Source organism: Coenobita brevimanus, chromosome 69, assembly GCF_032717465.1.
Source record: "Coenobita brevimanus isolate Jiangsu-jjx chromosome 69, ASM3271746v2, whole genome shotgun sequence".
In the NCBI taxonomy this organism is placed as follows: domain Eukaryota; kingdom Metazoa; phylum Arthropoda; class Malacostraca; order Decapoda; family Coenobitidae; genus Coenobita; species Coenobita brevimanus.
This window is the reverse complement of record NC_137022.1, coordinates 25,790,369-25,809,414: the sequence shown is the minus strand read 5'-3', so window position 1 is coordinate 25,809,414 and position 19,046 is coordinate 25,790,369. Positions and strand designations below refer to the sequence as shown.

Sequence of the window (19,046 nt, the reverse complement as noted above, 5' to 3'; positions counted from 1 at the left end):
CTTTCCGGCCCGCCTCACACAACTATTGAAATCTTGCCCAGGACCAATGCTCAGTTTTGTCTTTGTGTTGTTTCTGTCTCTGTGGCTGCATTTGGAACTTCTGCAATACTGCCTCTATCAGGCATCGGCATAATGAATACATTCCATTATACATACTTGCCCACCTACATGCATGCGTGCATACAGACACGTGCCCCCCCCCCACACACACATAAATAATATGATATTTAAATGTCTACTGTACAAGCCTTAAATTTTGACTGTACACGCCATCTCTGTGTACATGATGTGCGCTCCTTCAGTGTATAATATAAAGTCAGCTGATGTTGTCTTCTCGATGTTATTGATGGCACTGATGTTCATGTAAGTTAATTCCAGCTTTATAATGCAATGCTTCTATGAGTTACTTCTACAGTCCCTGAAAGTGTACATATTCCTCTGTGTACGTATATTTCATGTGCATCTTTCCCCTGAATATCATTTTCAAGCCCTCAGTATATGTGTACAGTTTTCCGTAGAGATCGTGTGCGTTTTTAGTAGAGGTTATGAGCGTTTTTGAACATGATGAACGGCTTATGTGATAGTTATTTCTGCTGGTTGTAATATATGCAATAAATAAAGCGCTTGTGGTGAGGGTGTAAAGTAGGTGTACAAAGAGGGTGTTAGTGACAGTGATCCATTTTGAAGGAGAGTAATGTTGAGAGTTTCTTCTTCTGTTTTGTGTATGTGTGCTTCTGAGTATGTTGGATAATCTATTTCATTGTGTATTACTGTAGTGTAGATGTATTCAAGTCTTATTCCTTCTCTCTCTCTATCTCTCTCTCATGTATATAAAAATTTAATATCTTTCCGAGTCTTCCCTGCCATTCATTTTTATACACTTACATTGTATCTGTAATTCCTGTATTGTTGTATAGGTGTTATGTGTCTGTGTTATGTGTTTACTTGTTTTATATTTATTTATTTGTCTTTACTTGCTTCTAGAGGTGAAATTCATTAGGTTTGTCTGTAGGAGTATGTTTTATAACGAACTATAAACTTGTGTAGCTGTATACGGTATAGTGTTTATGTATATGTGTGTGACTGTAGCTTCTCTCTCTTTCTCTCTCTCTCTCTCTCTCTCTCTCTCTCTCTCTCTCTCTCTCTCTCTCTCTCTCTCTCAAATATCCTTAGTAATCGACTTATGTAACTTTTCCATCCGTGTCTCTTGTGTCTTTCATTAGGTACCTATCTACTTCCTTTCTCTTAATTTGTTGACAAAATACAGTATGTCATCCACCAATTTCTGCTGCTACAACACCATTTTATATGTGCTACAACTCTCCGCTTATTTACATATATTTATACTACTACTCCAGCCACCACTACATCCAGCTAAAGTACCCCATACCCACAGGCACAGCAAGGGCACAAGAGTAAGGGTGGCAGCGGCAGGAGCGGCAAAGGGCACTCCAAAGGGCACGCACGGCAGATGCAGGTAAGGCGGGGCAAGGCAAGGAAGACGTAAGAGCAAGGCAGGACAAGAAGAAAAGACGGGGAGGAGTTTGGAGTTACTTAAAGTGGCAGAGAAAGTCAAGAAGGACATTGTAGGGTTGATCAGGGGAATGAAAGAAAGAGAAAAATAATGGGAGGGCTGTGGAGGGTTTGCTTTTGCTTGTACTCCCGTCTGTCCAGCTGAGCAGACCCATCGACCACAAGGAAGCAGCTGGTGTGGGGCTGTCTTACAAATTCAGTACACATACACCATGCATCTTAGAGGAAAAGATATTGTAAGATTTAGTAGGACAGCGCAAGGAAGGCCGTTGTAAAGTTTGGTAAGGCAGGACAAGAGGGAATCACATCGTATAAGTTGGGTAAGGCAGGGCAATAGAGGACATGTTAAGGGTGGGTAGGGCAGGGCAAGGGAGGACATTTTAAGATTTGGGTAGGGCAAGGGAGGACGTTTTAAGGTTGGGTGGGACAGGGCAAGGGAGGACATTTTATTGTGTGGGTAGGGCAGGGCAAGGGAGGACATTTTAAGGTTGGGTGGGGCAGGGCAAGGGAGGACATCTTAAGGTTGGGTAGGGCAGGGCAAGGAAGGACATTTTATCGTTTGATCAGGGCAAGGGAGGACATTTTAAGGGTGAGTAGGGCAGGGCAAGGGAGGACATTTTAAGATTGGGTTGGGCAGGGCAAGGAAGACGTTGTAAAGTTAGGTAGGGCAAGGCAGGTGGGAGTCACTGTGAAGTTGAATAAAGCAAGACGAAAAAAACAGGGCTCGGTAGGATGATGTAATATGGTGTTGATCAAAGAAATATTGGTACATTGGAGGGCAGGGAATGAAGGAATGCTGGAGAGAGAGAGAGAGACCAAGAAGAATAACAGATGAGAGGGGTGACCGGGGAAGGGAGGAGGATAAGAATCGCATCTCTGGGTGTAAAACTTCCAACATTCTTAAATGCGTCGGCCTTGGTCACCTAATAATGACACTTCATGCAGCTCGACCTCTAATAGGGCCTTCATTCCGTAATGGGAAAAAATAAAAAGTGGAGACGGCCCACAGGTCCAGCCGCACAGCCCCGGGGGACGCAGACGGAGCCCACCCAACGCCTCTGCTCGAGTGCGACATTAGGTAGTGGGAACAAAGTTGTCTTGCCGCATGCCCTGGTTGGCACCAATCCCTGTTTCACAGTATGGTACGATGTTTGATGTGTGAAGTGCATGTAGTATAGTTTATAGTGGATAGTACTACATGTATCTGGGAGAGTATGCCGGCCTATTCTCTGTTAGTGACACCCAGAAAAACGTCAGCAGAGGACGGTGATGGTCAGGAGCCAGACATGAGTCCTAGCGAGGTGGGAGTTCCAGCTCTCCCATCCTCCTTGAGAGAACCTGCCTCATCGTATTGTGCGACAGCCTCCTCACTAAATAAGAAAGAGTCCGGTAGAATGCATAAATAGAGAAGCGGATTGGGGGTATGATCGGATAAGATAGTTGAAGAGACAGGAGGGACAGTGGTAAGAAGGAATCAGGTGACTTGGAGATAGAGGGCGAGGGGGTAAGAATGAGTCAGTTCACGTGGAGAGAGAGAGAGAGGTGGGGGGAGGGAAGAATGAGTCAGCCACTTAGAGAGTCATGTGAGTGAGTAATGATTGCCTCATCTCGTACGCTCCCCGTCTCTCTCTCTCTCTCTCTCTCTCTCTCTCTCTCTCTCTCTCTCTCCCTCTTTGACAAGGAGAGTATGTTTTCACTCCTGTATGTTTGTTTGTCTCTGTTAGCAGGATTACAAGAACGAGAGAGATTTGGTGAAATTTGGTGGGTAGATAGTCCATGTCCCAGGGAACAATCGATGAATTATTTTGTTTGTTAGTTTGTTTGTCAGTTAGCAGGATTACTTAAAAACTAAAAGCGTTTTGGACAAAATTTGGTGGGTAGGTAGCCCATGTCCCAGGGAACAATCGATTAACTTTTGGGACCGATCCGGATCGTATTTCAGATTCTGGATCCGGAAAACTCTTTTTGCGAAACCCTAATCGTTGATGAGAAAACGTAACTCATTATGAAGAGTGGTTTGGAAATTACGTTGCCCTTGTCGGAAAGATGCGCTCCACTTAGTGCCCCTCTAGTTTCCTCTGTATCTGCGTCTTCTTCATTTCCTCCCCTATTTATTAATTCACCTCTCATCTCCTCCACGTTTCCTGGTCCCCCCATTCTCCTTCCCATTTTTCCCTCCCCTCCACCACCCCCCTCCCTTTCCCTACCGTGACCCCTCCCCAGTTTTTTTTTTTTTCCCTCTCTCTCCTCCCTCCTGTTTCGTCTTCCATCCTATACCCCTGTCTACTATGTACCTCCTCTTCCCCCATTTCTTTTTCTCCCGCTCTTTCCCTTCCCTTTTTCTCTTTTCCCTTCTTACCTGTCTCTACCCGTTCTGCACTTTCCTCTTATCCATTTCCCTTTAACTCCTTCCCATCCCCAGTGAACACACGATAAGAACACAGATAACAACAGATATCCATTAGCTTAAGTGATCGATCAGACAGGTACAAAGATAGAGTGGCCCAGTACTTAACCCCATTCTTCAGGTGATTTATTTTGACAAACTTGCTGTCCATAGTAAAATATGCTTTTCTAACCATCAGTGATCCTAAGACAATAGCACAGGTAACATCAGGTCTTAATTAACAAAGGTGATTTTGTAGGTGCAGAGAACGACTACTACTTTGTGTGTGTGTGTGTGTGTGTGTGTGTGTGTGTGTGTGTGTGTGTGTGTTTAGGGGGTAAGAGTGTGTAGTAATGTACTAGAGGAGTATTTATCTGATACGGCGAGAGGAACTATTTTACATGTCAGTCTTGCAATTCCCAGACGAATTTAATCACCTTACGATATACTTTTCAAGCTGGAAGGATTGGCTGCAATATCCTTCATTAACACCTTTAGTACGAGAAGTCTCTTAAGGTAAATATAACAATCCTGAAGCACCAAAAATAATACACTTTTCACTTTCGCTCGGCCTAAAATTTTCATCTTTTTGCTCCGTTGTAACAGTTGAGTAACGGTAGGATATGTAAATCATGAAGAAGTGCTCTGGAAAGGATACAGCAACGTAGCATTGTCTTTGTAACTGAACGACGTAATATAGGGTATAAAAAGACGAAAATCTGGGCCAAGTGAAGGTAAAAACAAGTTACAAAGGCGTCACCAGATTGAAGGGACAGAGGAGGCGTCTTAAGCATCATTTCTTATCCATTGTAATTCATGACACACTAACAGCACCACTCCCATAACGTCTTGTATTATTATTTACTTATATATTTTTCTTAACCTACGAGTCGGTGTTAAGCAGCCTAGTAGTGAAGGGGGTAATGTATGCTGTATCCCCCTCCTCCGGTTGAAAAAAAAAAAAGGTCTCTTAGGCGAGGTAAAATTGTCTGGAGATCAGATATAAAAGGTTTCATCGTATTGAAGGAGTTGACAGTGCACTGATTAATAGTAAATGATGAATCTACCTGGAGAATTTGGATGGTTTGAGGGTACATGTGTATACCTGTATTTGGCGTTATCCGTGTGCTTATTTTACTTATTGCTATTATTACTGGATTCTGATTGTGCGTTGTATTATTATTATTATGTTTTACTGTAATATTGGTGGTGGTTATATTGATAATAGCTTGTATTATTGCGGTATTAATATCATTGGTAGTAGTGTATTTCGTGCGTCGTAGTAGTTATTCTTATGCTAATCGGAGCTATTTTCATGCATTTCACTGTGAATTGATGTAATCATGTCATTATTTCTGTAAATTTAACCGGTGAGATGAAGAGATTAAGAGAGCAGTGGAGGAAAAGAGGAAGTGGTTAGAGTGGTTAGAACAGGGGTTCAATTGAAATAAGAACTGAATATATTGAGAGGAAGAAGCACGTAAAGAGACTAGTGAAGCGGAAAAAGAAGGAGATAAATGAAGATGTAGGAGGAAAAATGAATGCAAATTACTGAGAAAAAATGAAAGTTATTCTGGAAAGAGGTGCGGAAATCAGAAATGACAGCAGAAAGAAATGTGAAAGTTTGAAGGATGTAAGTGGTAGAATTATTAACCCATGGGGATGAAGTAAGGACCAGATGGAAAGAATATTATGAAAGCCAGATGAATGGGAATAGAGAGAGCAGAGCGGCTGTGAACATGATTAATTTGGGGTGTGTGCAGAGAAGGAATGCAGTACCAGGAAACGTGACACTCGCACAGGTGAAGAACGCTGTGAAGCGGCTGAAAAATGAGAAAACAGCTGGGGTTCATGAGGTGTATGCAGAGATGATTAAGTGTAGTGGAGAGGGCGGAATGAAGTTGGAGATATGTAAGAAGGCATGGATGAGTGAAAATTTGCCAGTAGAGTGGAAAAAGGCTGTGATTGTACCCCTGTACAAAAATAGAAGTGAGTGCAAGAATTATCGTGGCATAAATTTATTGAGTGTTGTAGGGAAGGTATATGGAAGAATTATTATAAAGCAAGTAAAAGAGATATCAAAAGTCGTAGTGAGTGACGAACAGGGTGGCTTTAGGAGTGGCAGAGGATGTGTGAATCAGATATATGCTGTGAGACGGATAATGGAGAAGGCTTGTGAGAAGAACTATAAGGCGTTTATGGCATTTTTGGATCTGGAAAAAGCGTACGACAAAGTAGACAGAGAAGGATTGTGGAAGGTTGTGCGCTTGTACGGTATAGATGGTAAGCTGCTAGGTGCCGTCAAGAGTTTTATGATGGTAGTGAAGCATGTGTAAGGGTAAATGGGGATCTAAGTGAATGGTTCAGTCAGTGTGGGCGTGCGGCAAGGTTGTGTGATGTCGCCATGGCTGTTCAGTACTTACATATGGATGGGGTGATGAGAGAAGTAAAAATGCGAGTAATAGAGAGGGGGGATGACGCTGGTAATGAATGGTTATGGATGGAATATCTCAAATCTGTTGTATGCTGATGATGCAGTACTACTTGCAAATACCGAACAAGAACTTGGTAGAGTAGTGGAGAGTTTTGCTGATTCCTGTGAGCATCGTGCCTTGAGAGTAAATGTAGAAAAGAGTAAAGTGATGGTAATCGAGAGTGAAGCTGACTCCCAGTGGGATGTTAGAGTGAATGACGAGAGACTGGGGTTGGTGAGAGTTCAAATACCTGGGTACAGTTGTAGGAAAGAGAGGAAAATGTGAAAAAGAAGTGGAAAGTAGTGCACATTCTGGCCGCCACATGTGTACATAATATTAGTGATTTGTATACAGTATATAGTGAAACAGAGAGAGGGGGTGGGAGATAGTGTGTGTGTGTGTGTGTGTGTGTGTGTGTGGAAAGTCATGTGTATGTGTAGGAATGTGTTGGTCTTAGTGTTTGTCTTTGAACTATTTATGTATGCATGAATAATGTGTATGTGTGTGTGTGTGTGTATGTGTCTGTGTATGTGTCCATCCCCAGAACAACTCACATCTGCATACATAAAACATCTGCACTGGGAATACATAAGGGAAGAAGAGAAGAAAAATACCTCCCCATTTCACATCCGTATCTCTTTTTATTATTGTTACCTCACTTGTTCCAGGGTTTTATAGGTCATGGCGTGGGTGGGGATATAAGTTGTTTATTATTTCAGTTATCATTTATTATGGGGGTTTGGTGTGAGGTGTTTCTGTGTTGGAGTTGAGGGGTAGGTGGTTTGTGTGTGTGTGTGTGTGTGTGTGTGTGTGTGTGTGTGTGTGTGTGTGTGTGTGTATGGTGGGTAGAATAAGGGGAAGGGTAGATCCGGATACTGTACTTGAAATAATGGAAGTAGAGTAGGAATTACAGAAGAGAGATTGCAAGACTTAGCAAGGTAAGTAAGGAAAGGTAGGATAATGCAGATAAGGTTCATAGTTTATTGAGTAGTTAATAGAGATAGGGATACCCTTGGTGATAGATAGACGGTGGTAGGATAAAGACTGTGCTGGAGAAAGAGAGAGGGAAATAGATTAGGATTGGTAGATGAAGAGAGACACAATATGATGTGTGTAGATAGGGAAATGGAGAGAAGGTGGTGAGGGTAGAATGAGATATGTAGAATTGAGGTAGGTAAATGAGGACGTAGGTTTTGTGCTGTTAAAGAAAGTTAGGGAAAGGGATTGTGTTAGAGAGAGAGAGAGAGAGAGGAATACCTACGCTGATAGATGGAGTAGATTGGTGATAGATAGATAGAAGGAGGGTACTGTATTTGAATAAGGTAGATGAGTATATAAACAGGTACCTTCGATGTGGTTTTGAATAGATAAAGAGCCACGATAGACTTAGGATGATAAACTCTACTCCTTTTACTCTAACCTGGCTTAAATTTTGCCCTCTCTCCATCTTAAAAGTTGAGTTGTAGCTAGAGATTAACACTAGAATATGGTGCTAGTCACGAAAAAGTGCTGTGGAAAGAATGTGGAACCCCTGTATTGTTTATTTCTACTATGGATTTACGTGAAATAGGTAAAAATGGACGAAAATCTAGGCCAGGTTTAGGTGAAAGGGGTATAGGTAGTGAGGTATTGGCAGAAACTACGGTGGAAATTCAGTTACATGAAATATATTGAAAAAAAGGAAGAAAATTTTGGGCCAAGTTAAGGTGAATGGAGTATAGATAGAAGTGTATGATCTTCGACTAAGTGTGAAATTAAGTTACGTGAAATATACTGAAAAAGGGACGAAATTTAGGGCCAAGTTCAGGTGAAAGGAGTATAGAGAGACGTGTATGATCTTCGACTAGGTATGAAATAAAGTTACGTGAAATATACTGAAAAAGGACGACGTTTCTTGGCCAGATAAAGGTGACACGATAGGTTTGGAGGTTTGGATGTAGACTTAGGGTGAACTACCTAGCACAGATGTACCGAACACCTGTCTGTGCGGGTTAGTGGACAGGTGTTACTGGTTTATTGTTATACCTGATACCTTACTCACCTCACTCACCTTGCTGCTTTTGCTCATCTCTCCAAACCATCAACCTCATTTCATTTCCTCCTTGCATCACATCGCATACAGTAACATCATTTCATTTCACATCACCGCACATTACACCACATCTCTCACATCACATCACATCATCTCACTTTTACCTCACTCAGCATCACATCACATCATTAAATTTTCACTACATTCCACCTTTACCTCAATTATTTTGCTTCACATCATTCCACATCCCTATCACTTCACCTCACTTGACACCACCTCATTTCACCATCATTTACCTCTACTCCTACCTTTCCTCTTACCTCTTGCCTGCACGTGTACCTCTTTTTCCATTTCTCTTACCTCTTCTTCCGTTTCTCTGCTTCAGCTTAAACTCTTCCTCTAACCTCACGTCTTCTAACAGTCTCTTCCTCTAATCTTACGTCTTCTCTTAACAAACTCTTCCTCTAACTATACGTCTTTTCCTAACAAACTCTTTCTCTGATCTTACGTCTTCTTCCAACAAACTCTTCCTCTAACCTCACGTCTTCTTCCAACAAACTCTTCCTCTAATCTTACGTCTTTTCCTAAAAAACTTTTCCTCTGATCTTACGTCTTTAACAAACTCTTCCTCTAACCTCACGTCTTCTTCCAACAAACTCTTCCTCTAAGCTTACGTCTTCTTCTAACAAACTCTTCCTCTAACCTCACGTCTTTTCCTAACAAACTTTTCCTCTGATCTTACGTCTTCTAACAAACCTTCCTTAATCTTACGTCTTCTGATAAACCTTCCTTATCTTGCATCTTCTCTTAACTTTTCTCTTACTTTCCTTTTACCTCATGCCTTCTTCTCCTCCTCTCCCTCCTTCCCTCCCCCCCTTAACTTCTTAATATAGCCCTAATCCCCAGTTTCTTTTCCTATCTTTTACTCCACCCTATCATTTTACAACCCCCCCTACCCAAGACTCCCCGTTCCTTGAATTTTGAGCCAGATTTAGCGTTCCATTCCTTTATCATGCAGATGTGTTCCTTGTTTTTCTGAATATTTATCTTTTCAAAAATTTCCTTACCGCGTCGACACCTTCATTCTCTCTCTCTCTCTCTCTAGTTTTGCTTCCCTTGTAATCTTTTCACCTTGGTCCAGATTTTCGTCCTTTTGCAGTTCGTATCATTCAATTCAGTGGCAGAATAAGGCAAAGCTACGGCGCTACATCCTTTCCATGGCACTTCTTCGTGACTAGCATCATATTCGAGTATCAGTCTGTTGTTACACCTCTGCATTCAGGTTGGAGAGATGGCAATTTTAGATCAAGTTAAAGTGAAAAGAGTACAGTCCTCTCTCTCTCTCACACACACACACACACACACACACACACACACACACACACACACACACACACACACACACACACACACACACACACACACACGCCATCATCCTATTCTCCTCCCCTTCCTCCATCCTCCTCCCCATCTCCTCTCCTGCACCTCTTCCTCTTGGTGTTCTCCCACTCACCCTCCCTATTCCCTACCACTTCCCCCGTTCCTCTCCTCTTCATCTCAAGCTCTCCCATTTCCTCTGCTTACCCTCTCCTCCCTGTCCTTTCCACCCCATCTCCCCCTTCCCTTACTCTCCCCATTCTCTTCCTCCCCATACCTTTCCTCCCGATCCCTCCTATTTCTATCCTTCCATCCTCTCTTCCCCCTTGCCTCCCCTCCCCATCTCTTTCCTCAATGTTCATTTTATTCTCCTTCACCTTCCCTCCCCTCCCCATCGCACCTCTTCACCCTTCCCCCTCGCCTCAGCTCCCCACCCACCCCTCCCACCCTTTCCTCCCCATTCCCCCTTCGTCCCTCTTTCCTCCTTATCCTTTTCACTCTCTCCCCTCCCCTCCCCTCCTCTCCCTTCCCTTCTCCCCTCCCCTCCCCTTCCTCCCCTCCCCTCTCCCTTCTCCCCTCCCTTCCACTCCCCTTCCCTCCCCTCCCCTCCCCTCCCCTCCCCTCCCCTCCCCTCCTTTCCACTTCCCTTCCCTCCCCTCCCCATACTCCCTTTGTTATCTCCCCAAGATAGGAAACGTCGATGGCGTCACACAAACACTCCAGTAATGTTTAATAATGAGGGAGGAGGGGAGGAAGGATGGAGGGGGAGTGGAGAGGAAATGAAGTAGAGTCGGGATGAGGAAGGAGAGAGAGAGAGAGAGAGCGAGAGAGAAGGAAGAAGTGAGGGGGAGGGGGAGGTAGACAAGAGAGAGAGAGAGAGAGAGTATTAGGAAGAAGTAAAGGAAGGAAGTGAGAGAGAAAATGATGAGGGAGGGAGAGAAAGTAAGAAAAATAAAGGAGAGTGAATGGAAAAGGAAGAGAAGGAGAGAGACGGAAAGGCGAAGGGAAGAGAGAGGGAGTAGAGGAGAGAAAAGAGAGAGTAAAGATTAAAGTGGAAGAGGGGAGAGAGGAGGAAGAGGAAGGAGGAGAGAGGAGGAAGAAGAAGGAGGAGGAGGAAGAGGAAGGAGATGGTGGTGATGGAAGAGGGGAGACGTAAATATCTTAAGTACTAGACTCATTTTCTTCCTATCGATTGTGGAGACTTTTTTTTTTTTACCAAGATAAGGAGACTCATGTGACTTGAGATGGCATGGGGGACGAACTGAATTGGTATAAGGCTGCTGCTGATAAGAGATTAGCTGTGACGTGTGGTGATTGAGCCTGATAGATAATTAGAAACAGGTAGTAGATAGGAACATGAATTGGTATATGCATGTTACGTGAAGCAGGTAGATAGATGGATAGATAGATTGGTTTATGCATGTTACGTTAGGGAGTAGAAGCAGGTAGATAGATGGATAGATAGATTGGTATATGCATGTTACGTTAGGGAGTAGAAGGAGGTAGATAGATGGATAGATAGATTGGTTTATGCATGTTACGTTAGGGAGTAGAAGGAGGTAGATAGATGGATAGATAGATTGGTTTATGCATGTTACGTTAGGGAGTAGAAGCAGGTAGATAGATAGATGTTAATTATGGGAGTAGATTGGCACAGGTAGATAGATAGGTGTGACGTCAGGCAATAGATGCATAAATAAATAGATAAATGGATGGATCGATGTTACCTTGGGCAGTAGATGGATTGGTAGATACATAGATTGATAGCGGAATAAATGAATAGATAAAAGGATAGATAGATGGATATTACGAAAGAGAGAGAGAGAGAGAGTGAGAGAGATTTATTACGGTACGTGGGACAGTAAAGATAGATAAATAGACCCAACCTTCAGCCAGCCTTGATAGATAGGCGGACATTCTTTCAGGCAATAGATACACACTGATAGATAGATGCGGTCGCTACTTGAAAAGATTTGATTATATAGAATGACGTGTAATTATATAGTCTTGTCAAGGCTAAGCGACTGTAATGGGTGTGAGTCAATATCTATCTGTCTATCTATCAGTGGATCTATATCTATTTACCCATCTATTTTATCTATCCTGGTATAAAAGTTCGACATATAACAGATTACTTAATGAACGTACATAACTTGCCTACGTAGGTAAAATGAAATATTGTAGCAGCAGCAGTAGTAGTAGTGGTGGTAGTAATAGTAGTACCAGCGGTGGTAGTAATAGTAGTAGTAGTGGTGGTAGCAATAGTAGTAGTAGTGGTGGTAGTAATAGTAGTAGCAGTGGTGGTAGTAATAGTAGCAGCAGTAGTTGTAGTAGTAGTAGCAGCAGTGGTTGTAGTAGTAGTGGCAGTAGTATAGTAGTAGTGGTACTATCGATAGTAATAGTATGGTAGCAGTAGTATGAAGCTAAAATAGGTAGAACCCGTCTTACCGTCCACCGTGTCAATCATTCCTGTGGTAAAGGTAATCACAGGTGTTATCACTCAGGTAAGACAATGCCCTATTGTTCTTAACACCTGTGTGCAGTGGTAGGGGGACGTAACCAAACTACCACCACAACCATTATCTCAGCTACGTAACTACCACTACCTGAACCACAACTCTGTCACTACCACATACTTAACCCCAGCTCAGATAACCACAACTACCTTCATCACCTACCACAACAACTACAACTACTGCTTTCATTACCATTGTCCAATACTGCTACTTCTATCACTACCACCGCCACAACTACCATCACGGTGACTACCACAACGACACCATGACCACCACCACTGACAGCAATAACAACAACAGCTACCACCACCACTACTACTCTTACTACTACTACCACAATTGCCAACCCTTCGTACTGTACCGTAACTACCACCTGAAGCTTATTAGACTAGGAATACATCATCATCATCATCATCATCATCATCATCATCATCATTCTATTTCCTACTAGTAAAAGGGGATTGTAGGGCACATTATCAGGAAGCGTATAATATAGTGGTTCTCTATTTTGTTCACTTTTGTACGCTTGAAAAGAGAGAGGGAGAGAGAGAATAGTTATTGAGGGAGTTTGGAAAAAAAAAAAAGTGTGTGTGAAGTGTGTGTGTGTGTGTGTGTGTGTGTGTGTGTGTGTGTGTGTGTGTGTGTGTGAGGGAGAGAGAGAGAGAGGGGGGTGCTGTACCGAGGTAAATATGGAAGAATGAAAAGGACAGGTAAAATAAGTAATGAGACGTTATGATAAAAGGGTTAGAGAAGGAAACGGGAAAAGACAGCAAGTTAAGAATAAATGGGAGGGAGGGAAGAGAGATTGGGAGGGCGGGAGGAGGAAGAGACAGTAAGGTAGGAAGAAAAGTAAGGGAAGTAAGAGATTGAGAGGGAGGAAGGAAGGAGAGACCGTAAGGTAAGCAGAAAAGGAAGGAGAGAAGAGAGATTGAGAAGGAGAGAGGAGGGAGAGACAGTAAAATAAGAGAAAGTGGGAGGGAGGGAAAAGAGATTGAGAGGGAGGGAGGAGGGAGAGACAGTAAGATAAGAAAAAGTGGGACGGAAGGAAAAGAGTTTAAGAGGGAGGAACGAGGGAGAAAGCAAAGTAAGAAGAAAAGGAGGGGAGGGAAGAGATATTGAGAGGGAGGAAGGGGGAAGAATCAGTAAAGTAAGAAGTATAAGAGAGGAAAGTGAGATGGAGAGGAAGGGAAAAACACAGAGGAAATTATTACGTAAAACTACCATTGCTTAAACACGTATAGATAATAACTACTTACTCTGTGCGGATAATGAAATAATAACTTCAACTGTCTATAGTGTGTAGTGATGTTGTTCTCAGTCTTCGTCTTTGTGGTTATAAGCATTCTGTTGCAAATCTTAAATACATTTTTGTTGTTCATGCCATCCTACAGGTAATGCGATGTTTTAGGTGCGTATCCCGGTCTCTCCAAACACACACACACACACACACACACACACACACACACTAATCACATGAATTTAACTGCGTTCCCAATGCAGTTCCACATATTCCCCAAAAGACACACACACACACACACACACACACACACACACACACACACACACACACACACACACACACACACACACACACACACACACACACACACACACACACACACTAATTCTGAGTGTTTTAAGTATACCCATTTAGCCCTTTAAAAATCAGATGCAGTTTATAGTTCAATGTTAACCCTGTACTTAACATTTTTGCATAGATATTTTTTCATAGTTTAAATATGCATACTTGTAAATATATAAATGTTCCCTTTGCCCTCCTTTTTTTAAACAGCGGTAGTTACTCCACCGTCCACCATGGAGAGAGAGAGAGAGAGAGAGAGAGCTGAGAGAGGATAGGATGGTGTTTTCGAATGCGCAACATGAAAGCGAGGCGATGTGTTTGTTTTGTGCATGAAAAAAACAGTGGTTGCGTGTGTGTGTGTGTGTGTGTGTGTGTTTACAGTCAACAACAAAAGTCCGTTGCATTCTGCCTGTGATCGCAGGATTCATAGATGCTTAAATGGGACGTAGTGGACATAGGTATATATTATTTCCCAAGTACAGATGATTTTGTGTGTGTGTGTGTGTGTGTGTGTGTGTGTGTGTGTGTGTGTGTGTGTGTGTGTGTGTGTGCATGTTCGCCCCCAGCTGACCCCTACCGCCCCCCTGCCCCCCCACAGGTACACACCATAGAGGGCGCTGCGGCAGCCTCCTCCAGCCAACAGTGAGTCACTCCTCCACTCCACCTCCACTACACTCTCCGCTACTCCACCACTCTCTTAAGCACTCTAGCACATTGTTTCTACCACCAAAGCACTCTTCTCCACTGTAGCACACATCGACAAAAGTACTATTCACTCTAGCACATTCTTCTCCACTCTAGCACACTCTACTAAAGCATTCCATTCCAGCACACTCTTCTTCAGCACCTCTCCACTCATTCTTAAGTACTCTACTCCAGCACAGTTTTCACCAGTCCAGCATTTTATACAACGTTCCTCCACTCTCCAGTACACTCTTCACCACTCGGCCAGCACACACTCTCCACTACTTGACCCACTACTGCACAGTCTTCTCAGTATTGCGTCATAACCTTTTCACTGCTTTGGAACTGGGGCCACTGAAGATAGATTGTTTGGTCAGGTTGATACTTCACGATTTTAACTGAGGGAGAACGAAGCCTTCATTGAGAAAAAAATACAAGTTTCCCAAGTACATCTGTAATTAAATACTTGAGAAATTGTAGCAGTGAAAAGGTTAAGAAATAAGTAATCTTTAGACTGATATGGCAGGCTCCCTCCCACCCCCTCCCCAGCACGCCCACCTCTTGCCTAGATTGTATATTTCACTTTCTTGGTCCCTTTGGTCTAACACTCCACTTAATTTATCAATGTACTGTACTCTGTCGCTCTATTTTTTGCTCTCCCGTTCATTGTATCAGTGTACTGTACTCTCCCATGCAATTCATCACTGTGCTAGTTGCTCAGTTTCTCAGTCCCACTTATTTTTAGTGTCTGCGTTAGTGTAAAAGTGCGCATGGCCCCGATAGAGAATCTCCCCCCCCCACCCTCCCCCATAGTCCTGTTCCCCTCCCTGCTTCCCCCCCTCCCCCACTGTAATTAACCCCCTTTCCCCTTGCCGTAATTCGTCGTACACAAAGGCATTCGTGTCTCAGGCTTACATAGTTACATTGGTTAGAATTCTGCACTATTTACTTCCAACTTAATAACTGATATCCTTCACTTCTTCAGCATGGGCTATTTTCAGTATGGTTCCAGAAATTACTATTGATTAAGTTCCATTTACTCTTCACCATTGACTGCTTTGAAAATCGTAATGCAGGTTTATAGTTGCTTACTGTTCCGCGTCGTATTGACTTGTTGGATATTGTAGAACATTTATATTCATTTTCTCATATTATTCTGGTCAGTGCAGGCAACTTCTAGAACTATTGTAGTGATTTATATTCAGTTTCGGTCACTATTCCTCCCCTCAGTATTAGCTGCCTCGAGTGTGGTAGAAATTCAGTAGTAATTTTCACTGATATTTCCCGCAGCATATGTTACCTGGAGTACTGATGTTCAATTTACTTAAGTTTTAGTCCAGGTCTGGCTGACTTAAATATCGCCGTAGTTTATATTCAGTTAATATCACTCATTGTTCTCACTTGACTCTTCCCTTGTCAGTCACTTCCTTTCAGCACTGGCCACCTTGAATGTCATAGAAACTTGCTTTATCCAATCCTCAATAAATCCTACAACTCTCACAAGCTCCATTCCACTCGTAAAACTTAAGCTGTTCGATCTGTACCACTGGGAATACTCTCTGTGCTAGCTACCGTAAGAAATTTGCATTATTCGGTGCCTTTCATGTAATTTAGTTCATTGGATTATAATTAGCTTAGCCTATGTAGAACAGGCAGTTTGTGGATGAGAATCGTATGGCATGATAAAATAACAGTTTCTGCAGCGCTGGTAAAGTGTAGATTCTTATTCCCCTTCGACTAAGAACTTTCCCCTTGATCTACGCTCTATGTACCCTCCCAGATCGTCCCCTTCCCATGATTTTAAGACATTGTTTCTTTAATCTTCCCACGCATATCACCTCCCTTACGGTGACGTCCTTTTAGCTTATTCCGCGAGGCGATTTTATTCAGTTAGCGAGACGCCTCGTACTGAGCTGAGTAATGGAGTTATGTATTGATCTAAGTAATGGAGTTTGTATCTAACCCTTGCTTCACTAGATCTTCCTTAAGCTGAAGAAAATAACAGGAATAAAGCAAGAAAGGCATTGTCGTACTGAGAATATTAAGGGATCCATTTTATTTCCTCTTCCCCCTCCCTCAACCTTTATACTTTGACAACTGTCTTTGAACTGAATCTGTGGTTGTGAAAATATGTTATGTGTTGAGTTTGCAGGATTATTATTATTATTATTATTATTATTATTATTATTATTGTTTTTGTTGTTTTATTATTATTATTATTATTATTATTATTATTGTTTTGTAACTGCTACTACCACCACCACCACTACTACTACTACTACTACTATTATTATTATTATAATTATTATTATTATTAGTTGCGCTCACTAGTTCCCCCTACTTATTTTTACTCATTCTGTCTCTTTCAGAATTGGTACTTTCTTCAGGTGTCTCTAAATCACATGTCACATTTTCCTTTCATAACTTGCCTCTGTTTCAGGATGCTTCAGGGTGTTTTATTTTCCCTGTTTACAATACTTTCTGAATTGGACATTATTCACCTTCTGGTCTTCTGATGCTGAAAAAGAACGACTCTTGAAATATCGTCTCTCTCTCTCTCTCTCTCTCTCTCTTCTTTTCTTTTCTTCACCGTGTTAACAAGTATCTTTATCTTTGGCAGGTTCAGACAGTAGATCACGGCGTTGGCAGTTCTTCCCAGCAGCAGCAGCAGCAGCAGAGACAGCGACAGCAACAGCAGGAGGGGGAGGAGGACCAAGCAGGGGGTTTCACGGACAAGGACATGAGTTTGGAGGGCTTCATCAAGAGTCCCTCGGAAAGCGATGCCCTCCTTCAGTCCTGCTCAGCGCAACACTAGGGCCTCCTCAGGGTGATGTGTCTATACTCTGTCCACTTTAACTTGGCCTAAGGGGAGAAGAGGTATGGGTGATGATGTTGATGATGATGGTGGAAGATGCCATGTTTGATGTGAAAATTGCCACCACTTCTTAGTAATTTGACCTAAAACTGCCACCTCTTCTTTAAATATGGCCTAAAATTGCCATCTCCGTAAGAAATTGGCCTAAAATTATCATCTCTTCATATTAACTTGGTCTAAAACTGCCACCTCTCCTTTAAATGTGGCATAAAATTGCCGTCTTCATAATAGATTGGCCAACAATTGTCATCTCTTCATATTAACTTTGCCTAAAATTGCCATAATGTATGATAAATTGCCCTAAAATTGCCATCTTTCTATATTAACTTGGCCTAAAATTGCTATCTCTAAAATTTAATGGCCTAAATACCCATCTTCTCATTTTCAGTTGGCCTAAAATTGCCATTTTCTATTGTAACTTCGGCCAGTTGCCATCAATCCATATTTATCAAACCAAACAGTGCCAACTCTTCATCTTGAATGAGGAGTTGTAGCAGTTCAAGAGCTGACGGGGATATCAGTAGAATATGGTTCAGTCACGAAGAAGTGCTGTGGATAGGATGTTGGTCTGTAGTATAGTATTGTCTGAACGTGCCATCGAGTTTTTTAAATGCAAGGAAGAAGGAACCCAAGGCCAGAAGCCCACACGATTGTTCCCTCCAAGAAAAAGTAAAAACAAAATAACATCAGACTCAGGATCCTTGAAATTCGCTGTAAAAGACGATACTGCGCCAAGTGAAGGTGATTGAACTATAGCACTCCCACCCAGGGCGTTGACTCCCCCTCATAGATAAGTTCACTCATTGGGCAGTATTGTAACCGGTTTTGGAGATAATGCAATGCCTCTTCCTTAGCGATTTATTCTAGTGTCCTCTTGTATGTTACTGATGCAAATTATGTGGATATCAAAACGATATAGATAACAAAAAATAATTAAAAGTATATAAATTATATACAAGAAAAATATTAAAATGTACTGTGCCAGATAAATCGCTATGGAACAGTTGCTACGAAGGCTTCTGTGCCACCTAGACTACGACCCATCATGTGAACCTTAATTACCTTCAGCGACTTAACATCATCATCACCTCGGTCATTGGTTGGTATTGTCGATGGCTTAGGAGGGCTTCGTAACACCTATGTCTTAGCGATTTATTTACCTTATTACACACTGATATTCTCATGCATGTTGTTTATGTGGTTTTATATGTCGACATTGTGCTGGAGAGGTCCCCTTCACGTGGTGGCACTGATACAGCGGCGATGGAGCTGACGAGTTAAACAAACGTCCTTCATTTCTCTCTCTTCCCCCAAACGAGGATGGTGGAGTGCAAGAGGGCAGTTTCGGCCCGCAGTCCACTGGGTTCACGTTGAGATGAGAATGGGGGTTACATCTACAACAACTACTACTGCCATTTGTCAACATAAAAGCACATTAACAACATGAGAAAAATGTATCAATATGGCGCATGCAGTAATAAATCGGTAAGGAGAAGGTGTTGAGGAGCCTCGTAAACGGGGTGTTTGAGTCGTAATGATTCCAGTCTAATTAACCACTTCTCTACAATGACGTACTTTTCATGTTAT

General features: G+C 42.3%; 1 protein-coding gene across 1 annotated transcript in view; it reads left to right on the top strand.

Moving 5' to 3' along the window:
• The window catches only part of LOC145406160 (uncharacterized), a 66,061-nt gene extending 48,662 nt beyond the window's left edge, over positions 1-17,399 (top strand). Inside the window, exons 8-10 of the mRNA XM_080277357.1 lie at positions 1,397-1,477; positions 14,499-14,542; positions 17,264-17,399. Coding sequence (XP_080133483.1) covers positions 1,397-1,477; positions 14,499-14,542; positions 17,264-17,399 — 261 coding nt within the window. The remainder of the gene's footprint in view (positions 1-1,396; positions 1,478-14,498; positions 14,543-17,263) is intronic.
• The last annotated feature ends 1,647 nt before the right edge of the window (positions 17,400-19,046 follow it).